The sequence below is a fragment of the Hyperolius riggenbachi genome, chromosome 8, assembly GCF_040937935.1.
Source record: "Hyperolius riggenbachi isolate aHypRig1 chromosome 8, aHypRig1.pri, whole genome shotgun sequence".
Classification (NCBI taxonomy): domain Eukaryota; kingdom Metazoa; phylum Chordata; class Amphibia; order Anura; family Hyperoliidae; genus Hyperolius; species Hyperolius riggenbachi.
Genome location: NC_090653.1, coordinates 32,792,233 through 32,819,080, shown reverse-complemented (window position 1 = coordinate 32,819,080; position 26,848 = coordinate 32,792,233). Strand labels below are relative to the sequence as shown.

General features: G+C 45.1%; 1 protein-coding gene across 1 annotated transcript; it reads left to right on the top strand.

The window, feature by feature from the left end:
* Positions 1-1,260: 1,260 nt before the first annotated feature.
* On the top strand, positions 1,261-26,606 carry TAPBP (TAP binding protein). Its single transcript, XM_068250189.1, has 8 exons — positions 1,261-1,553; positions 5,374-5,562; positions 6,894-7,127; positions 8,428-8,769; positions 11,388-11,711; positions 14,654-14,743; positions 18,161-18,204; positions 20,056-26,606. Exons 1-8 carry the CDS (start codon positions 1,505-1,507, stop codon positions 20,068-20,070), a joined length of 1,287 nt encoding a protein of 428 aa, XP_068106290.1. The 5' UTR covers positions 1,261-1,504; the 3' UTR covers positions 20,071-26,606.
* Positions 26,607-26,848: the final 242 nt, after the last annotated feature.

Below are 26,848 nucleotides of genomic sequence, written 5' to 3'. Positions count from 1 at the left end.
CACACTGCATGCGATTCCGATTTTTAATCATTACTGCATGCTGCGTTTTTTCCTCCGTTTTTCTGTTGATTGCATTCAGGGAAAATCGGAATTGCAAATCGGAATCGCAAAACAGATTTGCAATGTGCAGGGAGCCTAAGAATGGCTGCAGTTTATATTTGACCAGTGAAATTTGGTTTTGGCTGATGTCAGGAAATGAAAAAAAAAATGCTACACAAAAGCACTTAGAAGAGCGCTTTCCAAATCACTCAACAAATCGCTCGGCGCTTGCGATTGCGCTGGTGATTTATAATGTGAACAAGGCCTTAGGAACCGATGATGACGCTGACAAAATGTAATCAATATAGCATAATAACTTCTGGCTGGGTGATAATTAAAACTTTACTCTACCCATTTGTATAAATCAATGTGTACAATGGTCAATACCCTAAAATATTACTACAGCAAAACCCTTATTTTCTTGGGGATCGGCTGATGCCAGATAAGTGTGGTTTCTGGTTGCTTGAGAGCACATAGTGTAAGATTCATATGGCAACATGAAAGTCCATAGACTTCCATGTTACCATTCACACTACAGATGTGCGTTCCCATGCGTTACATTGTAACGCATATGGGAACATTTTAACGCACAACGCATACGTTTCCCCAATGGGTACAGTTGCCGACGTCTATGCTTTAGCGCACCACAACGTGCATTCCATGCGATCACTGTGCGTTGCCACCGCATGCACGTAATCGCATTCGTGCATACGTTCTGTAGTGTTCAAAATAAGCCCAGCTAAAAACCAGTACTATACTGTGTACTTACCATAAACATATTAATGGTAAACATATTAATGAGCCCAGCTAAAAAACAGTACTATACTGTATACTTACCATAAACATATTTGAAACAGTAACTAAAAACAAATGAGGACAAAGGACAGACTTAATGTAACAGAGGTTTTATTACTGTATAAAGAAGTAGATTTCTGCATCCTGCAAGGCCAGGATTTTGTTGCTGGTTGCTGGAGACTTCCGGTTATCTGAGTTCTGGATAACAGGGTTTTACTGTAACAATGTGGCAAATTAGACAACCTTAATCTAATGCTGCGATTACAATGTCTATTTTATGTGCTCTTAATATTTTCCAGGGATTTAAAAAAAAAAATGTTGGCAGGCCTCCAGGCCATGCTGGGATTTGTAGTTCATCTGCTGGCCGAGTCTCTCCTGGAGACGGCTGTACACAGTAGGCGTTGCATTGCGTTTGCCTTGTCATGTATTCATTATATACCGTAAAGTCAGGCAGTTTTCTGGAAAGTGAAAGTGAAAGAAGCTGTAGCCAGCCCAGGGAACCATTGTACAGAGGCAGCACCCAGCACAGGGGTGATCGGGGCTATCTGCGGTGGACGGTGGTGATAGGGGGAAGCGAGGGGGTCTACACAGCGGTCTACAAGTCCAGGAAGTCCAGTCTGACCGGTCTGATAATAACTGAGACACTCAGGCCTAGTCTGCTGCCGACAGCATGATTCCTTCCACAATCTACAAAGTTACAGCCCTGCTCTGTGCACTGGGTGAGTGATCTATACATTATATACAGTATATATATGTGTGTGTGTGTGTGTCTGTTCCTTTATATAGCCATATGGAGTCACTTCCCGAAGCAGACGCACGATAATCGCAGCCGTGTTCACTTCCAAACGAGTTCAGGGAGCTGAGAAACCTGCCAGCACAAGATCAGAAATGTAAAGTGAACAAGCGTTATTCCCAGAGCTGCGTCTTGGCTTGTTCTTTAGTAAATTGACCCCCATAGACTCCCCCCCCCCTCTGCCCCCTTCTCTATACCCCCCCTCCCCCCTGCATAACCCACCATATTTAACCCCTTCCATGCTTTCTATCGCTCCTTCCTTCTTCTCAGTGACGCCCCTCTGCATATTGTGCTGATCCACTTTATTATCACGTCAAACATATATATTAAGCATTTTTTGCTCTTTTTTTCTGCGTAGATTATTCAAGCTGACCCCGTCACCTTGAATTTATTATCCTAGAAATCCGGGGACTTTCCACTGAACTTACTTTCATTTTACAGTAGCCATCTTGCTGTGTATATTCAGTACATAGTCTCCCTGCACAGTCCCTGACTGTAACAGTGAGCAATTAACTATTGGTTGCAGAACAGACAAGACCAGGGACATAACTAGAGGGGGGCCCAGAGCTGTCGGGGGCCCCCAACTACTGACCTTCCCTCCGATACAGGGGACTATACGTCAGATCAGGTGTTTTGTGGCTACACTTGTTATGGGTGTGACAGGGGCGTAACTAGACTTAATAGGGCCCCCCTGCAAAAATAATAGCATTTGGTCCCCAAACCCCATGAGGGTCACGTGATCGATCGGGAGCCGGCGAATGGCAGCAGAGAGTGTACTGCTGTGAAGCAGCATCTAGAAGCAGAAGAAAATTACAGACGTTTCCACTTCTCGCTGCTCAGGGCTGCCAGGCAACTGGTATTTAAAAGGAAATAAATATGGCAGCCTCCATATCCAGGATATCCAGACAATCTGTAGCTACTTACTGCACCTTGTGCAGTATAATCACGGCCGGGGTAAACTTTACTTGAAGTCCCAGGGCCGTGAATCTTAGTCTACAGCAGCGGGTGGCCACCGCGCGCTTCCCGTCGCCGCCCATTAGCGGGGAGATGAATGAATAGGAACGCAGTTCCAATTCAATAATCTAAGTCCCCGTGGCACTGAACGCTGGCATCTAATAGATGCCTGCTTCATATGTATGTATATATATATAATATTTACAAAAAAATACATAAAAAGCTTCCTTAGGGACTGAACTTATTTAATAGGTATGTGAAGAGGGTATACTATGGTTATTTTTGAATTTGCAAGCTTATAATTAGTGATGGAGGCAAAACTGAAAAAATTCACCTGTATTTCCAAATAAAATATTGGCGCCAAACATTGTACTAGGGAAATTTTTTAAGAGTTGCAATAACCAGGACAAATGGGCAAATACAATGTGTGGCTTTTATCCACAGTAGAACATTTTATTTTAACACAATAATTGCCAAACTGAGAAATAATAATTTTTTTTCATTTTTTTTCTTATTATTCCAATTAAAATGTGTTTAGAATAAAATGCATTCTTAGCATAATGTACCTCCCAAAGAAAGCCTAATTGGTGGTGAAAAAAAAACAAGATAAAGATCAAGTTGTCGTGATTAGTTGTGATTAAGTTATTGGCATTGGCGAAAGAATGGGAGGAGCCCTGACAGGTGAAAATTGCTCTGGTCCTAAAGGGGTAAAAACTTTCAGTGGTCAAGTGGTTAAAATAAAATAGATATGTTTAAAATAAAATAAATATGTTTAAAATAAAATAAATATGTCAGCCTCCATGATCCTCTCACGTCAGGTTCCTTTAAAATGAAAAAAGTAATTGATTGAAAGTGTCAAAACTCTACGCCCAACTTCTACATGGTGCCTTGCTTGTTGTAGAGTGCAGTTCAATGCAGCTCATTGCACTATAGATTTTCGGCCAAGTTGATCAGTGTGATTGGATCTGTCTTTAAAAATTGATGTGTATGTGGCCTGCTTAAAGGGAACCTAAACTGAGAGGGATATGGATGTTTCCTTTTAAACAATACCAGTTGCCTGGCAGTCCTGCTGATCTCTTTGATTGCAGTAGTGGCTAATTCACACACCTGAAACAAGCATGTCCAGTCTGACTTCAGTCAGACCTCTTGATCTGCATACTTGTTGAGGGGCTGTGGCTAAACGTATTCGAGACACAGGATCTGCAGGAGAGTCAGGCAACTGGTATTATTTTAATAGGAAAAATCCATATCCTTCTCAGTTTAGGTTCCCTTTATGTTTTTGGGATGTGAGAGGAAACCAAGGTGCCCAGAGAAACCCCACACAAACAGGTAGAGCATACAAACTCTTTACAGATAGGGTAGTGTTTAACTTGGATTTGGATGGTTCAAGGCCTTTATGAAAATGCACAGTCATCAAACATGCCACTGAATACAGCCCAGACACCTGGCTCTCTGATCTCATATGCTTCCTTAGGCAGCTGTAAATACAGGCAGTGCCCTACTTACAAACGGCTCCAGTTACAACGCTTCAGAGACACAAATAAAGTTGTCTTCCTGTTCAAAATATACAATGCTGTTTCTTTATTACATTTATTTGGTGTTACCGGTTACAGTATTGTATAAACTGTTAGTAGTTTAACCGCTTCCGGACGGCAATAGTTGGAATCTACGTCCTGCTTGTGGCTGCGCAGCTCTGACAGGACGTAGATTTCAACTTGTTCATCGAGTGCTACCGCCGATCGTCTCGCCTTCTCCCCATCGGAGTTTATTCCTATATGACGGCAGAGCTCCGTGAGCAGGTCAGGAGCCACTTTCATTGGCTGCTGACCGCGTGATCATGGAGACATTGGCACCCATTTATAGATAGTGTCAGGCGCCGATGTAAGCGGCTCCTTACCGGCTGACGGCGCTCTGCTGTCATAGAGACGGCAGAGAGAGAGGCCTGCGGCGGTGGGAGAGCGGCGTGAGCGGAGAGTATGTGTGGCGAAGTAACTCATTTATCCACGTTTTACTGTGATTAATAACCGCTTCTGGGCCGCGTTAATTGAAATCTACGCCCTGCTTGGAATGTGTTATCCCTGCCAGGGCATAGATTTCAATTACTGCGCCGAACACGCTCCCGCTGCCCCACCAATAGCACCGCTAGAAACAGCCGGACAGCCAGGCATTATGCATTGTTTACAAGGAAATAAATATGGCAGACCCTATATCAGTGGCATAGCTAAGGAGCTGTGGGCCCGGGTGCAAGTTTTACAATGGGGCCACCCAAGCACTCTATACATAACAATTGATACGGCACACCAAAACATACCAATGGCAACTACAGTGTAAGAGGTGCAAGAAGGGGAACAGTGTGTTAATGATCACCACTATTCATAGTATCAATAGAAGTGATTATTATGAGCGCAGGACCAATAGAGAGCTAATACTGTAGTTGAGGGAGGGCCCTTCGGGCCCCGATGCGGTCGCTACCTCTTCACCCCCTATTGCTATGCCCCTGCTCTATATCTCTCTCGCTTTAGGTTCCCTTTAAGTTTATATTTGCTTCCGTGTCGCTTTAAATGGATTTGGTTGCTGTGGGATGGACTGGTTGCTATGGGATGGGCAGTTGCTATGGGATAGACTGGTTGCTATGGGATGGTCAGTTGCTATGGGATAGACTGGTTGCTATGGGATGGTCAGTTGCTATGGGATAGACTGGTTGCTATGGGATGGTCAGTTGCCTGTACATCTCACGTGTTTTGTATCCTTGTCCCCTCTTTGCATCACCCTCTCTTGTATTTGTCTTTCAGCGTCCCTCCTGCTGGTCTCGGCTCCTGCCAGCCAGGCTGACCCCTTCTCCTGCTGGTTGGTGGAAGAGGTGGGCTCCCCGCGTACCATTCGCCAGACGCCAGTGCTGCTAATATTCACTGATGAGTCCCGGGTTACACCAGAGCCTCCGGTTACCATGGAGCCGGGCACACTGCTCTTCTATGTATCTGGTGAGAGTACCGTGCTCCGTTTATTGTCTTCCAAACTTAAGGTTGCCATACACCTGTCCATCTGCCACCAGATCAACAATCAGATCGAATCTGGTCAGAGAGAGATTTATTGCCCACACACTGTAGACATATTTTTATTCGCACATTGTCCTAGCACCGCCACCTGTGACACCAGCGCATGTCGCCAGTGTCACGTGCTGCAGGCGCTCGGGGTGACTCCAGACAGGAGGAGGCAAGGAGGTGGACCAGTGGACCAGTAAGCCTTCAATACTCACCACAGGGGCACGGACGCGGTTACCACCGTGCAGCCAGTTAAGCCCTTTCTGGTGACAATTTAGTAATGATCACAGTACAGGCAGCCAAGTTATCTGCCGAACAGCCTGTTCTGTTCTAGGCACGTGAGGGAAAGACAAGTGGGAGGTGTCCCTCTATAGGCCCAACAATCAGTCATGTCATCCTCACAGTAGCTGAGATTGAGATTACTCCTGGAGGGAGGGCGAAGCAGGGAAAGCCTGCAGCCAAATCTTTACATTTTAATTTTTTCTCACGCTTTTCTGAAAAATGAGGAGCTAAGGCATAAGAAAAAAGGTAGATAAAAAAAATTGCAGCCAACCACAGAAAAGGGGAGGGGCGAGGTCTCAGAGTCAGACCCTCCCCTTTGAACCGCTCCCCAACCTGCATATGCCTAGAAGTGCAATTCCAAAACTGTACATGAACTAGTACTTAAAATGTGTTCTAAAACTTTGGACAGACCCCACAGCTTCATGTCAGTAGTAGCCACAGGGAGCGCTGTATCCAGCAGCTGAGGGGGAACGCAGCATGGCTACTGTAGTCAGATGTGCTCTTTATGGAGACCACACAGGGAATATACAGGTCAACAGCAACTAGTAAGAAAGAAAGGCTTTATTTGTGCATCACAAACAACACAGTTAGATCAACTCACACACTGGAAGAAATAGCTAGAGCACTACAAGAGAGTAGAGTATTACTACACCACATAACATATGCACATTATTTAAATGCCCAGTGCCATCTTGTGGCCATTTAACATGAGCACCGCCAAAGCATAAAAGCTGTTGCATGTACTGTGTATCATCCAACAATAATACTTACCTGCCTGTCTTGTAATCCATGTCACTATAGACAGCCCAGCTTCATGTTTCTTTCCTGCCCTCCAGACAGGCCAGGCTGTGCTGACTGGACTAAGCAGAGCAGCAGCACACTGATGAGTCATCACTGTGCTCTCATCTTCTTTAGTCCAGAGCTATAAATTGAGTATTTATTTTAGGTTTGTGGGATGATCTGTAAGTCTCTTTTATTTCTCTTGTCAGACCCTTCCATGAAGCTTCTGTCCCCAGACTTCTCGTCCTGTGAGATGACCTTCCATTTACCCCAAGAGGTGCCGCTGAACTGGGTGAACTCCCTGACCGCAGAGAAAGTCAGCCCCCCGTCTCTGGGACAGACATGGTACAGTCTGTCTGTGAAGAATGACAAGGAGGAAGTCGCTGTGAGCGCTGTGATGGGCCCACTGCGTGCCGCAGGGGACAAGAAGGACCATCTGGCCGGTAAGTTCTAGCTCCAAGAAACATGAATAGCTGGATGATACAGTTACAACTATACTCATATAACATCCACAGAAGACAGTGAATAAGAAACTGCAGACTCATGTAGTGAAGAGCTGTGACTGTGCACAGTGCTGACTTACTGCTTGACCTTGCTGAGCCCCTCTAGTACAAACATTCTCCTTTCAGAGGAGCTTAGAGCCAGACATAACCCTTTACAGTGTGAAAGCAAGGGTCAGCTATTACTTTAAAATGAGTTTCAGAATTTGCTGAAAAAAAGATGGTGTTCTGATGGAAACAGAGCAGAAGTGAAGGAAAGTTTTTAGCTCTAGTTTTTCACTCTAGTTTAGCTCTAGTCTTTAGCTCTGGTTTCCACTAGTGCCGAATTCGACTTGAATCTGCAGTGTTTCCCAGCAGACAAGAGGGGTGGGGAAACGCCACCTATTCCTAACATAGGGTTCACATCTAGATCCCACTGAGGTCAGAATCTGGAGGGCATGCTGCAGATTTCCGCAGCTCACAGCTAAATCCCAAACAGCTGCGCATGGCCTGGCTGTTTGATCCTTCGTGAGCCTGAAGGTTATCATCTTTACTGCTGGCAGACATGGAAATAAAATGGACAGCACAAACTGCCCTCACCTATAAGTAATGTAGAAACACACATCCACCACTATAGGTCATTGACGCTTGACCTGGAAGCTGGTGCAAGCCCCCTGCAGGTACACCACTCCTGCAAACCAATGCAATAGTACAAACTTGGAGACCCCACACAAAAAGCTTCTTCAATGACTGCATTGACAGCAAAACAGAGCAAACAGAGGCAAACAACATGTTTTGGGCGTAGCCCTTCCTCAGATGAAGGAAGGGCTATGCCCGAAACATGTCATATGCCTCTGTATGCTGTCTTCAAGCTCATCTATAAGTACGCCCACTAACAATGTTGCATGGCAGATTGGGAGTTGACAACACCCGTTATTTCCCACAATGCAAAAAGATTCACAGACAGGAAACTGTCAAGGCTATGGCCCTGACATCACACGTTGGGAGGGGTTTCATCACAATATCAGCCACACAGACCCCCCTGATGATCTATTCAAGAAAAGGTAAAGAATTCACCTGGGAAAGGTATTATATCGCTACTGATTGGGATAAAGTTTAATCCTTGGTTAAAGTTTTTTTTTTAAGAGAATTTTTATTACATTTTTTTTACATAGAAATACAAACATTGGGGCCCACAATGAAAGCTCCTCTTTAATTCCCGCTGGTCTTGACCTTGGACTGACGTCCCCTCCTCTCTCCTCAGTCTTTTTAGCGGCGTACTCCACCTCAGTGACGGTGTACGCCCAGCTGGGGAAGCCACTGTCGCTGCCCTGCGGTCTGTGGAAAGGGCCGCAGCCTCGCTTCGCGGTGGAGTGGCGACACCGCTCTCAGGGAGACGGAAAGGTCCTGTACGCCTACGACGGTTGGCGCGACCGCATCGAGGAGGAACTGACAGGGTACACCATGAACTTCTCCACTCTGCACTCTAAGGGTGACGCCTCGCTGTTCCTGGAGAAGGTGGAAGCGTCACATGAAGGCACCTACCTCTGCATCACCTACCTGCCCTACCTGCGGGCACAGCGGGACATCCAGGTGGTGGTGACCGGTAAGACGGGGGCACTATCTAGCTATCACATCCTTTCTGGGGTCAACACTTCAATTGCTTGCTAATATTTCTGCTATGTAAAGGTGGCCATACACGTATTGATTTTTCCTGTCGATACCCGGCCAATACGATCACTCTGGTTGGAACTTCTAGAAATTAATGCCCCAGACTACGGGGCTCGAAATTGTCAGAAATCAATTGATTACACCAAACAAAAGGTATCGATCGGCAGTGAATTGAGAGTGGCGCAGATCAACAGCCAATATCACTGCACTGATCCAGTTTGTACATGGTCAGTGCAGATGCCACAGTGGAGTGATTACTGTCAGTGTTAAGAGTTTACCTCTTTGTGGACAGCACTGTAGCTACATCTTAGTTTCATAATAAGTAACTGCAGTGCTGGCTACAAAGAGATCATCTCTTAGCAGCAAAGGGCGGAGGTGGGTGGGCTAGTTGTGTGATTAGGAGTGAGACTTGCTGCATAGCTGGAGAACACCCACTCCTGGCAGCTGCAAGCTTTTGTGAAAGGATCTCTGGGTCACGTGACTGACCTTTCCAAAGCGGAGTCCCTTGTTTAACTTTACTAACAATGGAAATTCTGGGAGGGTGATTTGGGCTTTAAACGTTTGCTATGATGTGGAAGACATTTGTAATCCTGTAATGATGCCTGTAGAGTTATCCAGCCATTAGGACAGTAGTCCTCAAACTAAGGCCCGCGGGCCAAATGCGGCCCGCCAAGGCTTTTTCACTGACCCCCCAAAGAAGCAGTGCTGGCACCACCCATCCACATACTGTAGAAGCCAGTGAGCAGTCATTCGCTGGCTTCCAATCCAATTCTGCATCAGGTGACACTGCTGTCCAACTGGACAGGACAAAAGGTTGTCACCTGGGTATACTTCACTGTCTGGTGCACAAAGACGTTCTTCTGGCGCCGCATGACTGAATGGCTGCTGCTGGGAGTTCTCCTCCGGGCATGATTGGGGCGAATCAATACCTAGATTCAATGTAATGTTTTTCAACATCATTTTATGTGTTCCGGCCCCCCAGCAGTCTGAAGTATGTTGACCTCGGCCCCTGACCAGAAATGTTTGGGGACCCCTGTTTTAGGACTGTAATGCTAAACATACATCAGAAGACGTATATGCAGTTCGACCAAGAGACAATTCTGTCTCTGATCCAATCTGATCGGAGGGAGATCTGTCGGCTGCCCATACACCGCAGGCTAATTCATGATCAATTTCAGCATGACATCTCTCGGGAATCGGCCTTGTTGTGACGCTGCATCTGCCGCCTCACTGCCCCCAGCGCTGTGTCCCCCTTATGTCAAATGTGGTCCCCAATGCTCAGTGCAGTATACGTTACCTGTCAGTGTCCTCCACTGGCTCCGTGATCTGTCCTCCATCCATATACACGCACCCTATGTGGTTGCCGGCCTAACGTGGGCGTAACGTGACACATGCGCCCACGTATTTTCCAGCAACCACGATATCGCGTGCCATTACCGCCGTGCACCTGATCGAACATGCCGGCCCTACATGTCTGATCCATACATGCGACCAATTTCAGACCAAAATTGGTCACATCGCCGATCGGACATGCACTTGGCAACCCCGATTTTCTTCTGATTATAATAATCGAATCGGTTGGTTGATCGGCAGCCAAGTCGTCTGAAGATGCCAGTATCTGAAAGGGTAGCGAGTTAGCTTCTGAAGGGCAGCAGTCATGTGCAGCACCTACACTAAGGACTTTTTGAAAAAGGTCCAGAAAGTCCTGCAAGCTTATTTAACGATCTCTTGTATTAGGCCCAGTGAGACTGAGTTCCGTTAACCTCCCTGGCGGTATGATTATTTCCGGATTTTAGGGTCTTTTTAAAAGGTTTTAGACCCTAAAATCAGGAAAAAAATCATGCCTCTGCAGCAGCCCCTGCTCTCACTCACCTCCCTGGGCTCCAGCGCTGCAATTTTACCTCCGTCCTTTGGGTGGTGTTGTAACACTTTGGTGAGATCAATGATAGCGATCTCACCAGAGTGATTCAGAGCCTTGGAGGACAGGAAGGAGAACAGCTACCAACGTCTGGATCCCCCGGGAGGTGGGTAAAAGCTCCCGCTGCGCGCATTACTCTGCACAGAGCTCCCGACGGCTAGCCCGAGCTTAGCTCGGGATTACCGCCAGGGAGGTTAAATTTCAAAAACATATCCACATTGCCCATTGTAAGACCACATACAATGCAGCGGCTTCTTCTACTGAAAGATGTCAAAGACCTGACTGGTGGCCATGGGTTGCAACATTTTAGAGGTTTAACATTATTACCTAAACTGCCGTATAGTAAAGCAACCACAAGATGTCACTGTCTGTAAAGTGCAGCAGTGATCTCTATGGTATTGGGATTTCCTGTATTCAGTCTGTGTTCCTCTCTGTTCTAAGTAAGCTGCATTTCCTGATGATGGTGTATGATTTATCTCTGCATGCTTTTCTTCAGTAAAGAGTTCTAACTTGTTATACTTGCTTCCTATCTGCTTGTAAAGACCACTCTGCTCCATCACAACACAGGTATTTTTTCCTGATGAAAGTTTCACAGATGAGCCCCATTATAATCACTATTTTGTATGTCTCTGCAGCAAAGCCTCAGCTCTCCCTCCTGCCCTCCCCTCTGTTTGCCCGGCCGGGGGAGGAGATGACCCTCACCTGCGAGATCTCTCACTTCCACCCCCTGGAGATCTCTGTGGACTTCCTGCTACAGCTTCCTGGTGAGACCAGCCCCTCCCTCCAGCCCGGGACCTCGCTGTCCACTCATGGCCTCAACCAAGATGGCACCTACTCCGTCAACGCCTACCATCGCTTCACCGCCAAGCCTGCACACCACGGAGCGCGCTACTCCTGCCTGGTGAACCACGCCAGCTCCAGCAAGCCCATGTCACGCACGCAGAACCTCCAGATCGCAGGTGAATCATGGGAAAGCTTTGTACGATTATTGTTAAATAATGACTTACTAGCCAACCCGCGTCGTAGCATACGCCGCATCTATCTATCTAATAGAGTACGTGCCTCAACCTTGAAGCAAGAAGAAGTAGGCTTTCCATGAGAAAATGTATGCGTGCTCAAACACCAAGTTTAACCCTAGCAAGTCTGGCTTTGCAAATCCGGCCTAATTGGCTATTTATGAGGCAATGCTCATGCAAATATGCATTTGCTTTCGCATTCCAAACTATGCAGGGTCAAAAAACCAATACTGCAAAGTGCTCTCTCGCTGCCTGGGAACCACAGCGGCACCCCGGAGTGGGAGGCTGGGTGGCGCAGCTGCCCCCCCCCCCCCAAGCGTGGCCAGCGCTGGGGAGAGCCGTCCGCACCCACCTCCTAATATTAAAAACAGCCACTTACCTTAACGTCCATTGGGTTCTGCTACATGCGCATTAATTTTCTCATGGAAAGCATTTTGTGCAGTTTGTATCCTTTGGAGGCAGGTGGTGGATGGCTTGCTCCGGTGGTGTGAACCCTGGAGTGAGTGCGCCTGTCCTCCCCCCCCCCCTCTGGAGTGCTGTATGTGAGCCAGCCCTGAGCTCTAAAGCTCGGGGTGACCCATGCTTCTCTCCTTTCTCATGTGGTGCCCCCAAATTAATGCGCATGTAGCAGAACGCAATGGACGTTAAGGTAAGTGCCTGTTTTTAATATTGGGAGGTGGGTGCAGACGGCTCTCCCCGGCGCTGGCCAAACTTGAGGGGGGGTCGTCCACGCCACCCAGCCTCCCCCTCTGGGGTGCCGCTGTGGTTTCCAGGCAGTGAGAGAGCCTGGGACCCTGCGGTCCCCCCAGTTGTATAAAAAGGGGGCATTGGGAATCCTCCCCGTTGCGCTCTGGAGGCCTGGAGCACACCAAAAACTGCTAGCAGATCCGCAAAATGCTAGCAGATTTTGAAACGCTTTTTCTTATTTTTCTGTAGCATTTCACCTAGCATTTTGCGGTTTTGTAAAGCGTTTTTGGTGTAGTAGATTTCATATATTGTTACAGTAAAGCTGTTACTGAACAGCTTCTGTAACAAAAACGCCTGCAAAACCACTCTGAACTGCCGTTTTTCAGAGCGGTTTGCGTTTTTCCTATACTTAACATTGAGGCAGTAACGCATCCGAAATCCAAAAAAATGCCTCACCTCGGGAGTATGCGTTTCAGCAAAACGCCTCCCACTCTGGTGTGCACCAGCCCATTGAAATACATTACCCAAGCATATCCGCAGCCGCAAGTGGATCGCAAAACGCTGCCGAACCGCTCTGGTGTGCACTAAGCCGGATAGTGCTAATGTAGCATGTAGCAGGGTGACTGCTTTTTGTGGTATTGGTTTGTGCATGCATTTGCATGAGCATTGCCTCATGAATATCCAATTAGGCCAGATTTGCAATGTCAGACTTGCTAGGGTAAGGCCTCTTTTCCATGGACTGTGAATAGGCAGTGAAATGGCTCTCAAACTCTCACAACTGCTCACTGCTGCCTGGTAACTGCTCGCTGCTGCCTGGTAACTGCTCGCTGCTGCCTGGTAACTGCTCACTGCTGCCTGGTAACTGCTCACTGCTGCCTGGTAACTGCTTGTTGCTGCCTGGTAACTGCTCACTGCTGACTGATAACTGCTTGCTGCTGCCTGGTATCTGCTCACTGCTGCCTGGTAACTGCTTGCTGAGCACACAGCTCAACAGTCCGTGGAAAAGAGGCCTTAAACTTGGTGTTTGATCACGCATAAATTTTCTCATGCAAAGTACTTCTTCTTCTTGTTTGAAGGTTGAGGCACTTAGTCTATTATATATATAGATAAATTTTCTCATGCAAAGTACTTCTTCTTCTTGTTTGAAGGTTGAGGCACTTAGTCTATTATATATATAGATATATATATAGATAGATGGGATGAGAATGGAGAAAGAGCTCTCATACTACAGGGATGGGGTAAAATTGGCCTTAATCTTTCATTTTCCAAAAACTGTTATCTTATGTGTGTCCCTAGCATTAGTATTTAAAATCTGCTAGCCCTCATATTACATAGAGCTGGTAAAATTGGTCAGTGATTGACCAATTATAATTGAAAGTATGTACTTCGCTTTAGACTTTCTTTGTCAGAACTGATTGTTTGCGATTGTCTCTGACGGACATTGAGTGTGTGTGCAGGTATCTCCCAACATTGTTGAGGAGGTAGTGATTGTCGTATTGCACCTCTAATCATACACCACCATTGTTCTACTAGGAACTCCCTCTCCCTAATATACATAACAGAATGCTTGTCAGAGAACTGAGCAGTGTGCGTTCCTAAACAGTTAAGCCGGGTTCACACTATAGAGGCCGATTTCACACTATAGATTGGTGGTAGCGGTGCGGTGAGGACTTCGGAGATTACTGCGTTAATACGCAGTAATGCCCTTCTGGCTGACAGCCAAACAGGAAGTGACGCTCGCTTGCACTCACTGCTTCTGTGCACTTCCATATTTCCCAAACAGGAAGTGAGTGCAAGCGAGCGTCACTTCCTGTTTGGGAAATATGGAAGTGCACAGAAGCATATTGTAAAAATACACTGCCGCTGCCGTTATTAAACAACCCTGCATCACCATAGATTTACCTGACTTCCAGTCCGTCACATGTCGCTGCAGAACCGCGCGGTAACGAAGATCTGTCCTTGTGTTGGGGATGCAGCGACAAAGTCACTTCTGACGTATCGCACGTGCCGGTATGAACGGCCCCATAGACTTTTATTGGGCTGCTGTAAAATTACCGCACTGCCCCAGTGTGAAACCAACCATGAATGAACCTTTTGGGTGACAAGCTTTACCATGTCTACATATGATCATTATTGCGCTTCTCCTGTTCTCATGATATCGCTTCTCCCTCTCTCTCATGCATTCCTCCTTCATGCAGGTGTGTCCGGACCCTCCATAGAAGATGGAATGTACCTGTTCATGGTGTCTCTCCTCCTATATGGATTTCTCAGCTACCTTCACAGAAAGGGTGAGTTCAGGATGAGCAACTAGCTGCAGCCACTAGACTTTAGTACATTTTAATAGAGTTGCTAACGACTCAATTGCAAACATACTAAGTTAATTGGCTCTCCATAGCTGGCCTTGGAATGTGGTAGAGGCATTAGACAATAACTACAGTAGGGATTACAGAAGGCATACGAGGCACCCAAAGTAGATAAAAGTTTGTTAAAAGCACATCAAATACAAAAAGGAAGAGGTGGCTTACCTCCAAAGATGACACTGGGATAAAGACCAAAGTCGGCTTAGTTGCTCTTATTGGCCTGAGGAGGTGGGGAAGAGCCTGCGAAACGCGTCAGTGTTACACTTTTTGTCTTCAACCGAGTGTCATCTTTGGAGGTACCAGTAAGTCATCTCTTTCATTTTTATATTTTTGGGCTTTTTTTTAATTTATTTTCTGACCCGGGAGTCAAACTCATGACCTCATGCCTCACAGGCAGAGGCAGTACCTTCGGGACAAACTCAACCCTTCTATTGACACCCTTCTATTGGAGAGAAGCTGGTCTCCACTCTCCAGTTGCACAGCTTGCAGCTAGTACCCAGTAATTTTTTGTATAGAGTGACCACACCAGGATTATGCGAGATCACCCGAGTTGAGACAGGATCAAAATCTACACCTGCTTACTGGTTGGTTGCCCTTGCTGCAACCTGATTTTGTAAGTACTACTTTTCTCTTGTGCTGTCCTTGTAGCAACTTACTGCGCCATTTGGGCTCTTTGTCTATGTGCTTTTTATTAAAGGTGCTGTGTTATCTTACCCAAACATGGTAGGGAATGATTTGATTGTGAGCTCCCCTGAGGACAGTCAGTGAAATGACTATGTAATCAGAAAGGAGTAGGATCAATAGAGGAAATGTATGTGCCAAACAATATATTAGTAAAATATCATAACTTTATTTAATTCATTAGAAAATATTTAAAACAGGTATACATTAACCTGATGTCCAATCTAGACCGGCCGGCTAGTCTCACACACATGACTATGTACTCTATAAAGTCCTACAGGGGGTGTCACTGCTATGTAAATACATAATAATTATATGGTAGGGCATTAGACTGACAATGGTAGGATTAGATTGTGAGCTGCTCTGAGGACAGTCAGTGACATGACTATGTACTCTGTAATGTGCTGCAGGAGATGTCAGTGCTATAAAAATACATAATAATAATAATAATAATAATAATAATAATAATAATAATAATAATAATAATAATAATAATAATAATAATATGCTAGGACATTAAACTATGACTATGGTAGGGATGATTGTGAGCTCCTATGAGGACAGTCAGTGACATGGCTGTGTACTCTGTAAAGTGCTGCAGAAGATGTCAGTGCTATAAAAATACATAATAATAATAATAATAATAATAATAATAATAATATGGTAGGACATTAGACTATTACTATGGTAGGGATTAGATTGTGAGCTCCTCTGAGGACAGTCAGTGCCATGACTATGTACTCTGTAAAGTGCTGCAGAAGAGGTCAATGCTATATACTGTAAATACATAAAAATATGGTAGGACATTAGACTGACAATGGCATGGATTAGATTGTGAGCTCTTCTGATGACAGTCAGTGACTAGACTATTTACTCTGTAAAGTGCTGCAGAAGATGTCAGTGCTATAAAAATACATAATAATAATAATATGGTAAGACAGACTATAAATATGGTAGGGATTAGATTGTGAGTTCCTCTGAGGACAGTCAGTGACATGACTATGTACTCTGTAAAGTGCTGCAGAAGACGTCAGCGCTATATCAATACATAATAATAACAATAATCCGAACATTTGCATAGTGCTTTTCTCCTGTTAGACTATAAGCGCTCAAGAGCTGCAGCCTCTGAATAGGTACTACTGACCCTAGCCAGGATTTGAACCCTGGTCTCCCATGTCAAAGGCGGCACACTTAACCAGTACAGTATATAGCCACTAATAATAATATGTTAGGACATTAGACTATGACTATGATAGGGATTGGATTATGAGCTCCTCTGAGGACAGTCAGTGACATGACTATGTACTCTGTAAAGTGCTGCAGAAGATGTCCGTGCCAGACCGACCGTCAGTGTCCGTCACACACTGATTGCTATTAGACTAAGAAGCGCCTCAGGGCCTCCAACCCCTGAACACTTTAGGCCTTGTTTCCATCTGTGCGCTTCTGTCTGCTTTTCAGCAACAAACACTGATGTGCTGATAAAAAGCGGACAGAAGCGCATAGATGAAAAAAAAGGCCTTTTCTAATTATTTGGCTTGCAGTCACTAACATGCATTTTTTCTTATTTCTCTCTGCTTCAAACACAATAGTGGAATGATAGCTGAGTGAGTTGTGCGCCCCCTCCTACACTGTGCATTAACTACTTGAGGACCACAGTGGTAAACTCCCCTAAAGACCAGGCACATTTTTAATAACATGGCCACTGCAGCTTTAAGGCCAAGCTGCAGGGCCGCACAACACAGCACACGAGTGATTCCCCCCCCCCCCCTTTTCCCCTCACCAACAGAGCTCTCTGTTAATGGGGTCTGATCGCCCTCCCGTGTTTATTTTTTTTAAATAAATATTTATGTTATTTGTTTTTCTTTATTTTTGCCTATTTTTTGTATTTATTTATTTTTTGAATCCCCTCCCTCCCCACAGCCGGCCAATCCTAACGATCGGCTGTCATAGGCTTCTGCCTATGAGAGCCGATCGCTCTCTTGTCCCCCAGGGGGACAGCCCTGTCACACGGCTGTCCCCAGTACAGCGCTGTACTTAGTGAAAAGACGGCGGTTTCGCCGTCTAACAGTCACCCGAGTGGCAATAGCCGCTCGGAGACTGAAGGCGGGGGTGGAGCTCCCCGAGCAGGAGATACGCGAGCAGTCTGCGTGAAATCTCCTGCAAATACCAGCCCCAGGACTTGACGCCCATCGGCGTTAGACGGTCCCGGGGGGGTTAAAGGCTGGAGCCTCTCTCGCTTCTGTCTTGGCCTGGCCTTGGTCAGTGCTATATAAATACATAATAATAATATGATAGGGCATTAGACTTGGACTATGGTAGGATTAGATTGTGAGCTCCCCTGAGGACAGTCAGTGACATGACATGACTATGTACTCTGTAAAGTGCTGCAGAAGATGTCAGTGCTATATAAATACATAATGATAATATGGTAGGACATTAGACTATGTCTAAGGTAGGATTAGATTGTGAGCTCCTCTGAGGAAAGTGACATGACTATGTACTCTGTAAAGTGCTGCAGGTGATGTCGGTGCTATATAAACACATAACAATTACATAGCAGTTACAGTATAATGTAGTGTAATAGTTGTGCTTTGGGGTTGGTAGGGGATTTTTGTGCTGTATGGCTACACAAGGACTCACTTCTGTGCTTTTATTCTCTTACAGTTAAACTGTTCTTCAGAAGCCCAGGGCAAGTAAATGACAAACAGGTAACTATCCACAGTCACAGCACAGAGTGGTGTCATTCATAAACTTTAATAGTAGTAGTGTCATTTTATAAAGTTCTAACATGGAAACAGAACCACATTACATTCATTAGCTGCAGAAAGGGATGTTAGAAGCCTTGCCAAGTTCTTTTTGTTGTCAGTTTACCCTTTGAGAAGATTCAAACTGACTTCCTGTCGTGGTGAGAGTTGAAACGGGTACACTTCCTGTTTGTTTGTCATGTGGCAGCTGTAGAGTTTTGAAATATGCTTACCCTGTCTGGGAAACCTGACAACTTCTGACTGTGTTCCCATTTCAGTTAAAACAATGAACAACAGTTTTGGTTAGAGCTCCACTTTATAGATCAATGTCTTTGAGCGTTGTTATTTGGAATAAGGATGAGTGGTGGAGGTATTGGAACATCTGATGCAGGATGTACTGTATGTTCCTAAGTACTACCTGGCACCTGCTGTATATGTAGAGGAAGCCATATATCTACAGAGAATGTCATTAATAGAACAAATTGTTCTGACAAATTTACAGGAAGATTTAAGGCAAACTAGGCAGTAGCCTAGACTCTCTACTCTAGGCCCTAGAGTACCACCTCATAACCATGCCAAGTGGAAAATCTTATAGACAACTGCTAGTTATGTCAACAAAGCGATGAGATGCATAATACTATCACCCCGATTAGCATAGCAGTGACAAGTCTAGTACTGTTAATGTAAAAATAAAGCTTTTACTTGTTTTACATATTTCCTACACTGATACTGGCAACACTTCTGGATTTCAAGGCAATATTTAGAAAAGTAGAAGCTCAGGCTGGCTATACTTTTATAGCATAGTATAATGGGTTTTTCCCCCCAAAAAGTTGAAACCTATGCTGTACATGAATAGTATATTGTTCTACTTCAGGTGTGTCAAAACCAAATACAAAGTGGGCCGAAATTGAGCTCTGGGACCAAGTCACGGGCCAACCTCAATGTCTAGTAGCCACCTATCTCCCCTATACAGTTCCCTGGTGTCTAATAGCTCCCTCCTTTCTGTATACGGTTCCCTGATGTCTGGTGGCCGTCCTCCCTCCCCTATACAGTTCCCTGGTGTTTAGTGGTCATCCCTCATCTATACAGTTCCCTGGTGTTTATTTGTCCTCCCTCCCTCCCCTATACAGTTTCCTAGTGTCTAGTGGCCCCCACCCTCCCCTATACAGTTCCTTGGTGTCTAGTGGCTTCCTCTTTCCCTCTACAGTTCCCTGGTGTCTAGAGGCCCCTCCCCTATACAGTTTCCTAGTGTCTAGTGGCCCCCACCCTCCCCTATACAGTTCCTTGGTGTCTAGTGGCTTCCTCTTTTCCTCTACAGTTCCCTGGTGTCTAGAGGCCCCTCCCCTATACAGTTTCCTAGTGTCTAGTGGCCCCCACCCTCCCCTATACAGTTCCTTGGTGTCTAGTGGCTTCCTCTTTCCCTCTACAGTTCCCTGGTGTCTAGTGGCCCCCTCCCTCTCCAATACAGTTCCCTGGTATCTAGTGTTTTCCCCCCTCCCCATATATCGTCCCAGGTGATCTAGGCCTTACCTTCCAATATAGCTTCTCTGGTGGTATAGAGTGGGCCAAACATAATGCCAAGCGAGAAAGCCACCTGAGGGTCAAATCTAAAGGGAGATTTGGCCCATGGGCCGGAGTTTGACATGTATGTTCTAGTTGAAGAAGTGGAATTTCATGATACAACGAAGATACTTTTTTTTTTCCTGCGAATAAGCTATAGCGTTCCAGCCACATGGAAAGCATGCTGTGCTATTTCTGTGATTGCAGATACATTTTACATTACCAGCAAGGCTAAGCATTGTGTTTCTATTTCAGAAAAAGGTTAACTAGTCCAGATTGGGAACTGGAAGAACTGGGTGTGATCGCATTGGAGCGCACCGATAAATCCGTGTTTTCTGTAGCAACCAATGGGGTGTCTGACTTTCCTCCTCTGACCTGCACTATAATTCTGAAACTGAAGAAGTTGCTGCAGCAGCACGTTAAACGTCCTACGCATCCTATTTTCTCATACTCTGTACCACTGCCCTGCAGTTGCGGTAACCCCCTTTTTCTTTCAATGGAAACAGAATCATGAAGAACTACTGATGGCCAGCAGGGGGCAGTACAGTGCTTTGTGCTTTTTATTTTCTTACTTTTTTTGTGTGTATGTGTGTGTGGTTTGTTATGTGCAAGTTAAACTTGCCAGGAAAAAAAGGCACTTCCTCTTCTGAATTGTTAGCGGAATCCAAAAACAGGTTTTTAGGTTCCATCCCTTAAAGTGAACCTGAGACGTTAAAAAAAAATAAAAAGTTTTATACATACCTGGGGCTTCCTCCAGCCCCCTTCTGGCTGATCGATCCCTCTCTCGCGGTCTTCCCACATCGCCCGGTTCCACCGCTAGTTGGCGCAGTCTGGCTGTGCGCGCAGCCCGGTCGCACTTCCGTGGCTGGGAGCAATCTGCGTCGAAACCAGGCATGGGCAAACTCGGCCCTCCAGCTGTTACGGAACTACAAGTCCCACAATGCATTTGCCTTTATGAGTCATGACTGTGGCTGTCAGACTCCTGCAATGCATTGTGGGACTTGTAGTTCCTTAACAGCTGGAGGGCCACGTTTGCCCGTGCCTGGTTTAGACGCAGAACTCTGCCGGTGACGCAAGCGAGATGGGGCGTGCGTGACTGGGCCGCACATGTGCAGTACACCCTAAAATATTGGGCCGCCGAGCGGAGGATCCAGGTGGCCTGGGAAGACAGCGAGGGACCGATCAGCCTGAAGGGGGCCGAAGGAAGCCCCAAGTGTGTATAAAAAGTTTCTTTTTTTACTCATCCCAGGTTTCTCCGCATTCACCCTTATCCTTGGGATACGTACGTTTTTCTGGATTTCTTCAGCTCGCCTGATTCTGCGTTTTTTCGGTTTTCTCCTGTTGATTACCCCCCCCCCCCCCTTTCTGCAATTTTGCATTTTTGTGTATGTTTTGTGTGTTTTTGTGCATAGCAATGAATTTCATCTACACAATAATTTATATTATTAACTTCAAAATTGGATGTCGCTTATCAAAAATGATTTTTCTGCATTTCCATTGAGTTACGCAATTTAAAAATGCAGAAAAATCACAAAAAAAAAACATGGATCAAATGCTGTGGCATTAAAGCAAACCTGAAGCGAAAATAAACTTATGAGATAATGGATTGTATGTGTAGTACAGCTAAGGAATAGAATACAATATTAGTAGCACAGATATGAGTTTCATATTGTTTCCAGTACAGGAAGAGTTAAGAAACTTTAGTTGTTATGAAGGCAAAAGAGCTTCCCTGAGCTATTTTTACTGCAGGAAAGTTTAAAGGGTTATTAGCTCTGCTGTTTATAGTTTAAAATACAGAGTGCGGTGTGTAAACTGCAAATGTTAGAAAAAGATACAATGTTATTTAAAAAAAGAAAACAAAAACCTAAATAACTGAAAATAAAAATAAGAGACTCTTTCCTTTGCTACTAATGTTCTATTCCTTATCTGTACTATACATATAATTCATTATATCATGTTTTTTATTGCTTTAGGTTTGCTTTAAAATCCATCAGAATTGCGACCATGAAATCGCAATTCTGCACGATGCACATGAATTCTAAGTTCAAAATGGAGCAAATCAAACTCAGCAGCTGCCAACCAATTAGCTGGCAGCAGAGTGTTAATAAACAGGCAGCTAGAGCTGCGATTGGCTCAGTTTTATCCCCTCCCCTGGCTCAGTAAAAACGTCAAATGTGAGGAAGATTTTCTTTCCCATCATCAGATTTAATGAATTTGGGAAGATTTCCTCTCTGGTATAAACAGACCTCCCACATTCTTTTTAATACTACGAATTTGCGATACCTCTGGGTCAATCCTAATCCCAGGTCTGTGAGCATGGAGTAAACTAGGATCCTTATCTCAGCTAACAACCTCTAACCCCATTTAGATGGTCTGTTTGAATTAAGGCATCTTAATGACATGTATTTATGCTTGAAAAAAATATCTGTTTTCCCTTTTGATGTTGCATGTATATAGCTGTCTGTACCACCAGCCTGCAAACTAACAGGATATAAGCCCGACGAAGGCTGCAAGGCCAAAAGCTTGCTTATTTTATTCATTTTTAGTTAGCCAATAAATGGTATCATACTGATTTAAAACTTCTTTTTAATAGAATGGACCCCCCAAGTAGAGAGGGGCGGTGATGGGAATTACTGCAGTTAATTTAAATACTGTTCTTTCCCTCTACTTCTGACAATGCTGTGAAAGATTACTGTAAGCAGTATTTTCTCTCCCCCCCCCCCCCCTCCTGCTCTAACAGTATGTGGCTTCTCTCAGGCAGAGCCCAGGCATTCTGTTGTCTTTAACTGTGCTGCGAGTGCGCTTACAACTTCTGCAGCTGGTAACGTTTATCAACAACAACTAAAAATGGATTTTAAATCATAATTGTTGTTCGTTCTGAATATTCAATTCAGTGGATTTTTCCTTTAATATGAATTTTGCTACCCAGCCTATATTTGTTGTAATTGGTCATGCTAATGTCATTTACAGCACAGGAAGCCTCTGGGGTTTATATGAATTACATTATTTAATCCCAGGAAGGATCATTATATTGCTTTTTTTGCTTGTTTATTTCTTACTCCTCCAGTTTTGCTGTATTTGATTATAGCTGTGCTGCAGGGGTCATTTCTTTCACTGGGGCTCACTGTCATGAGATGTTTATTTGTTCATTTTAGACTTAATTTATACTGGGAGTGTCAGTAGTATGGAGTCTGTTTTTAGACCGTATTGCACTAAAAGCTCAATTAAAACTTTTTTAGGAGTTTTCCAAAAATTATATTTTTTCAGATCAGAAACCAAGATAGGCCTAGTGCACACCAGAGCGGTTCGGCTGCGGTTTGCGATCCGCTTGCGGGTGCGGATCCGCTTGGTCAATGTATCTCAATGGGCTGGTGCACACCAGAGCGGGAGGCATTTTGCAGAAACGCATACTCCCAGGCTGCTGCAGATTTTGGATTGCGGAGGCGTTTCTGCCTTAATGTTAAGTATAGGAAAAACGCAAACCGCTCTGAAAAACGGCACTTCAGAGCGGTTTGCCAGGCGGTTTTTGTTACAGTAGCTGTTCAGTAACAGCTTTACTGTAACAATATCAGAAATCTACTACACCAAAAACGCTTCACAAAACCGCAAAATGCTAGCTGAAACGCTACAGAAAAATAAGAAAAAGCGTTTCAAAATCTGCTAGCATTTTGCGGATCTGCTAGCAGTTTTTGGTGTGCACTAGGCCATACCACATGTTTTTCTGATCCTTAAAGTGCCCATACATCACTGTACTTGATTTTTCTGTTCGATTGACCATTCGATACAGTGTTTTTATTGGATGATTTGGGGACATGTTCCAATCTGCTCAATCAGTGGAAATTGGTCAATATATGCCCATATCGAAAAACGTACTCAATCATGCAGGATGAGAAATATTGATCGATTGTAAAGGAATTAACTAATGTTCACATGATTTTGATCGATGCAGAATCGACTTTGGTTTCAGAGCATGGAGGTACCACAACGTTCAGATCGATTAGTGATGTAGGATTGCAAAGGATCTCACTTGTAGTGTGTGGATCACTAGTCTATTCACTTTAGACCGAGAGCACAGAGTGGAGATTGGCATGGAGGGGGCGGGGGAGAGGCGGGGCAAAGGCAGAGGACAGCCAGTGAGAGGCTCTTAGAGGCGGGGAAGGGGCGTTATGCAGGCGTTACTCTCCTGTAAGGGACGCCCTTCCCCATTACTCTACTGACAAACTCCTTTTTTATACTAAAAAGTGCCTCGGGTACACTTAAAGTTAGGGTGAGGGATCGGCTGTATTTCCTGTGGAAATTAGTTTAGTCTATACGGCAACCCAGTGGCGTAACTACAATTCATGGGGTCACACCCCTTCCCTTGCCTTTCCTTGGTGACCTTCACGGCCTTGGGGGCGTCTCACAAGGATCATAAAACAAGTGTGGCCATCATGATCAGACGGACCCATAACAAGTATCCGCAAAAACACCCATTCTGTATGCAGCCCCCTGTACTGTGTGCAGACTCCCCACTGGTCGCTTTTTCATTCCAGTTGCAGATTTTCCTTGAAGAGAAATTAGGTGAAGTTCTGTGATTTGTTCAAAGCCAATCCTCTGAGCTTGCAGGGTATCATGGGAACAAAATGCTATGATTGGCCAGCTGTGTTTCTCTAGGTAACCTCCCAAGCAGTAAGCACGAGTCTGTCTCGGGGTGAAAAGAAGCATGAAGCAGTAACTGCGAGACAGACTCGGGCTGGCCGCAGAATTTGCTTACTGTTGCTCCGTCGCTGGGTCTGCGCTCCCTCTGGGCAGAAATGCATTAAGATGAAATGGGAGCCTAGACAGGGTAGCAGTTTTTGCCCCCCGTTGATGGTCACCTAGATTTTTTTTTTTGCTAAGATTTGGTCAGGGCTGTGGAGTCAGTACAAAAATCATCCGACTCTTCAGATTATGAAACTACCAACTCAGACTCCAGGTACCCAAAAATTGCTCCGACTCCTCGACTCCGACTCCTTAGTTTAATACTTACCAGGGCTGCGGAGTTGGTACAGAAGTCATCCGACTCTGACTCAGTTTATGAAACCACCAACTACCGGTATGCAAAAATTACTCAGACTCCTCGACTCTGATGCCACAGCCCTGGATTTGGTGGGGTTAGCATCCACCAGGCTCCTAGACTCTCTCTGGGCCCTAGGCAACTGCCTAGAATTGCCTCTGATCGTGCCCTCCCCCCAGTACTAGGATTCACGCCGCCGATAATGACCGAGTAGCACGCAGTGACGTCTGATCTCGGGACGCATGCCTTTGACACAGAAATCCAGGTAGAAATGAAAGGCCCAGGAAGTTAACAATGATCTTTGTAGAGGATTATAGATCTCACAGGTTCAGTTTCTGCAGAATGTGTGAAATCTTTCATTGTTGTCACATGATTTATAAACCTCCTGCAGCTGCTCTGATTATTGGGGTGCCGGAGGGAGAAGTATCTAAACTCGTGTGGCACTGGGCAACGTTTATATCAGCCAATCAGTGCAGTAATGAGTGTTGATGCTGCTGTAAATAAGCTAATGGAAAACAAATGTCAGCTTTTTCCAGATGACCCGGCAAACAAATAGAAAAAAGAATGCAAATAACTGTGATACAGCAGTGGAAACTTTTCTCTGAGCTTCTTGTCAGCTTCAGTTACTTCTCAGTGAGGGTGACTTTTCAGCAGAACTAACCTAGCATAGCAATCAAATACACGCCCCTCCATTCACTGGGAACATGTTCACACATATGTATTTCACTTGCAGAGGAGACATTTCTGGAGTGTAATAGTTGTGGCCAACACACCAGTGTGAACATACCATTTACAATATAATTGCATGGTGTTAGCAATGTGTTTATATTGTTTGATGAAATGCAGCACAACACCCCACTGCGAACTCAGCCTAAAGCCTCATTCTGTTGCTATGCAGAGGAGGAGGGTCGACAGGGTGGTGCGCATAGAGTGTCACACAGTGGGCGGGGCAAGTGAGCAGAACAATGCGCTCCGCCAAGTCAATCTGACAGGAGGAATCGCTCATTGACACATCTGTGGGGGAGGGGCATTGGGACTCTCCAACCCGACGGGTTTCGCCATTACAGCATCTTCAGGGGTGATTAACTTATTAACTTCAGAGGCTATTCATTGGAGAATTGTACATTAACAGTGGTGGCTGGATGGTGTAATGGTTAAGGGCTCTGCCTCTGACACAGGAGACCTGGGTTCGAATCTCAGCTCTGCCTGTTCAGTAAGCCAGCACCTATTCAGTAGGAGACCTTAGGCAAGACTCCCTAACACTGCTACTGCCTATAGAGCAGCGCCCTAGTGGCTGCAGCTCTGGCGCTTTGAGTCCGCCAGGAGAAAAGCGCGATATAAATGTTCTGTGTTTGTTTGTGTTTGTAATAAGCCCTGAAGATGCCGTAATGGTGAAACCTGGTCGGGTTGGAGGGTGGTTAATATTTTATCATTTGATACAAGTGCTTTTAGGAGATTTTAACAATTGTGCAGCTTGCACTTAAAGTGACACCGAAGAGAAAATAAACATATGAGATGATGAATGGTTTGTGTAGTACGGATAATGAATAGAAAAACCCTCGGGGTTATCAGACAGTCGTCAGCATCACAATAACATATAGGGCTGCTTATAGCGCTATTGCAAGCAGATCATTTTGGCTGCACTCTTGGTTATGCTATTCATTGGTGAAATTGTACATTAATAATCATCTACTGGTCAATTCTGTCTGGAAAATGTCTTTGCTATGAATTTTTTTTATTTTTTATTTGAATAAAGGTTTTGTGGAAACAATGCAAAGCAGTTTGTGTGCATGAAATGTTTCTGTATGCGGTCTGTAAAGCCGGTGAACACACTCGCAGGGGCAATTTTTCCCACGATTCCCAGGTTTCTGTCATAGTGCGTCCTTGTTTGCGATTGTGTTTTCCGCCTGTGATTTCCATTGTGCAGAAAAAGCATAAAGCTGTGCAGTTTAAAATCACAGGGAAAACCGTGGATGCAAAAAGCAAACAAACGCTTATGATGTGCGTTTCCCA

Coding starts and splice junctions, on each gene's coding strand:
- TAPBP (XM_068250189.1), top strand. CDS start 1,505: ATGATTCCTTCCACAATCTACAAAGTTACAGCCCTGCTCTGTGCACTG. Junction 7,128..8,427: donor CAAGAAGGACCATCTGGCCG/GTAAGTTCTAGC, acceptor CTCTCTCCTCAG/TCTTTTTAGCGGCGTACTCC. Junction 8,770..11,387: donor CATCCAGGTGGTGGTGACCG/GTAAGACGGGGG, acceptor ATGTCTCTGCAG/CAAAGCCTCAGCTCTCCCTC.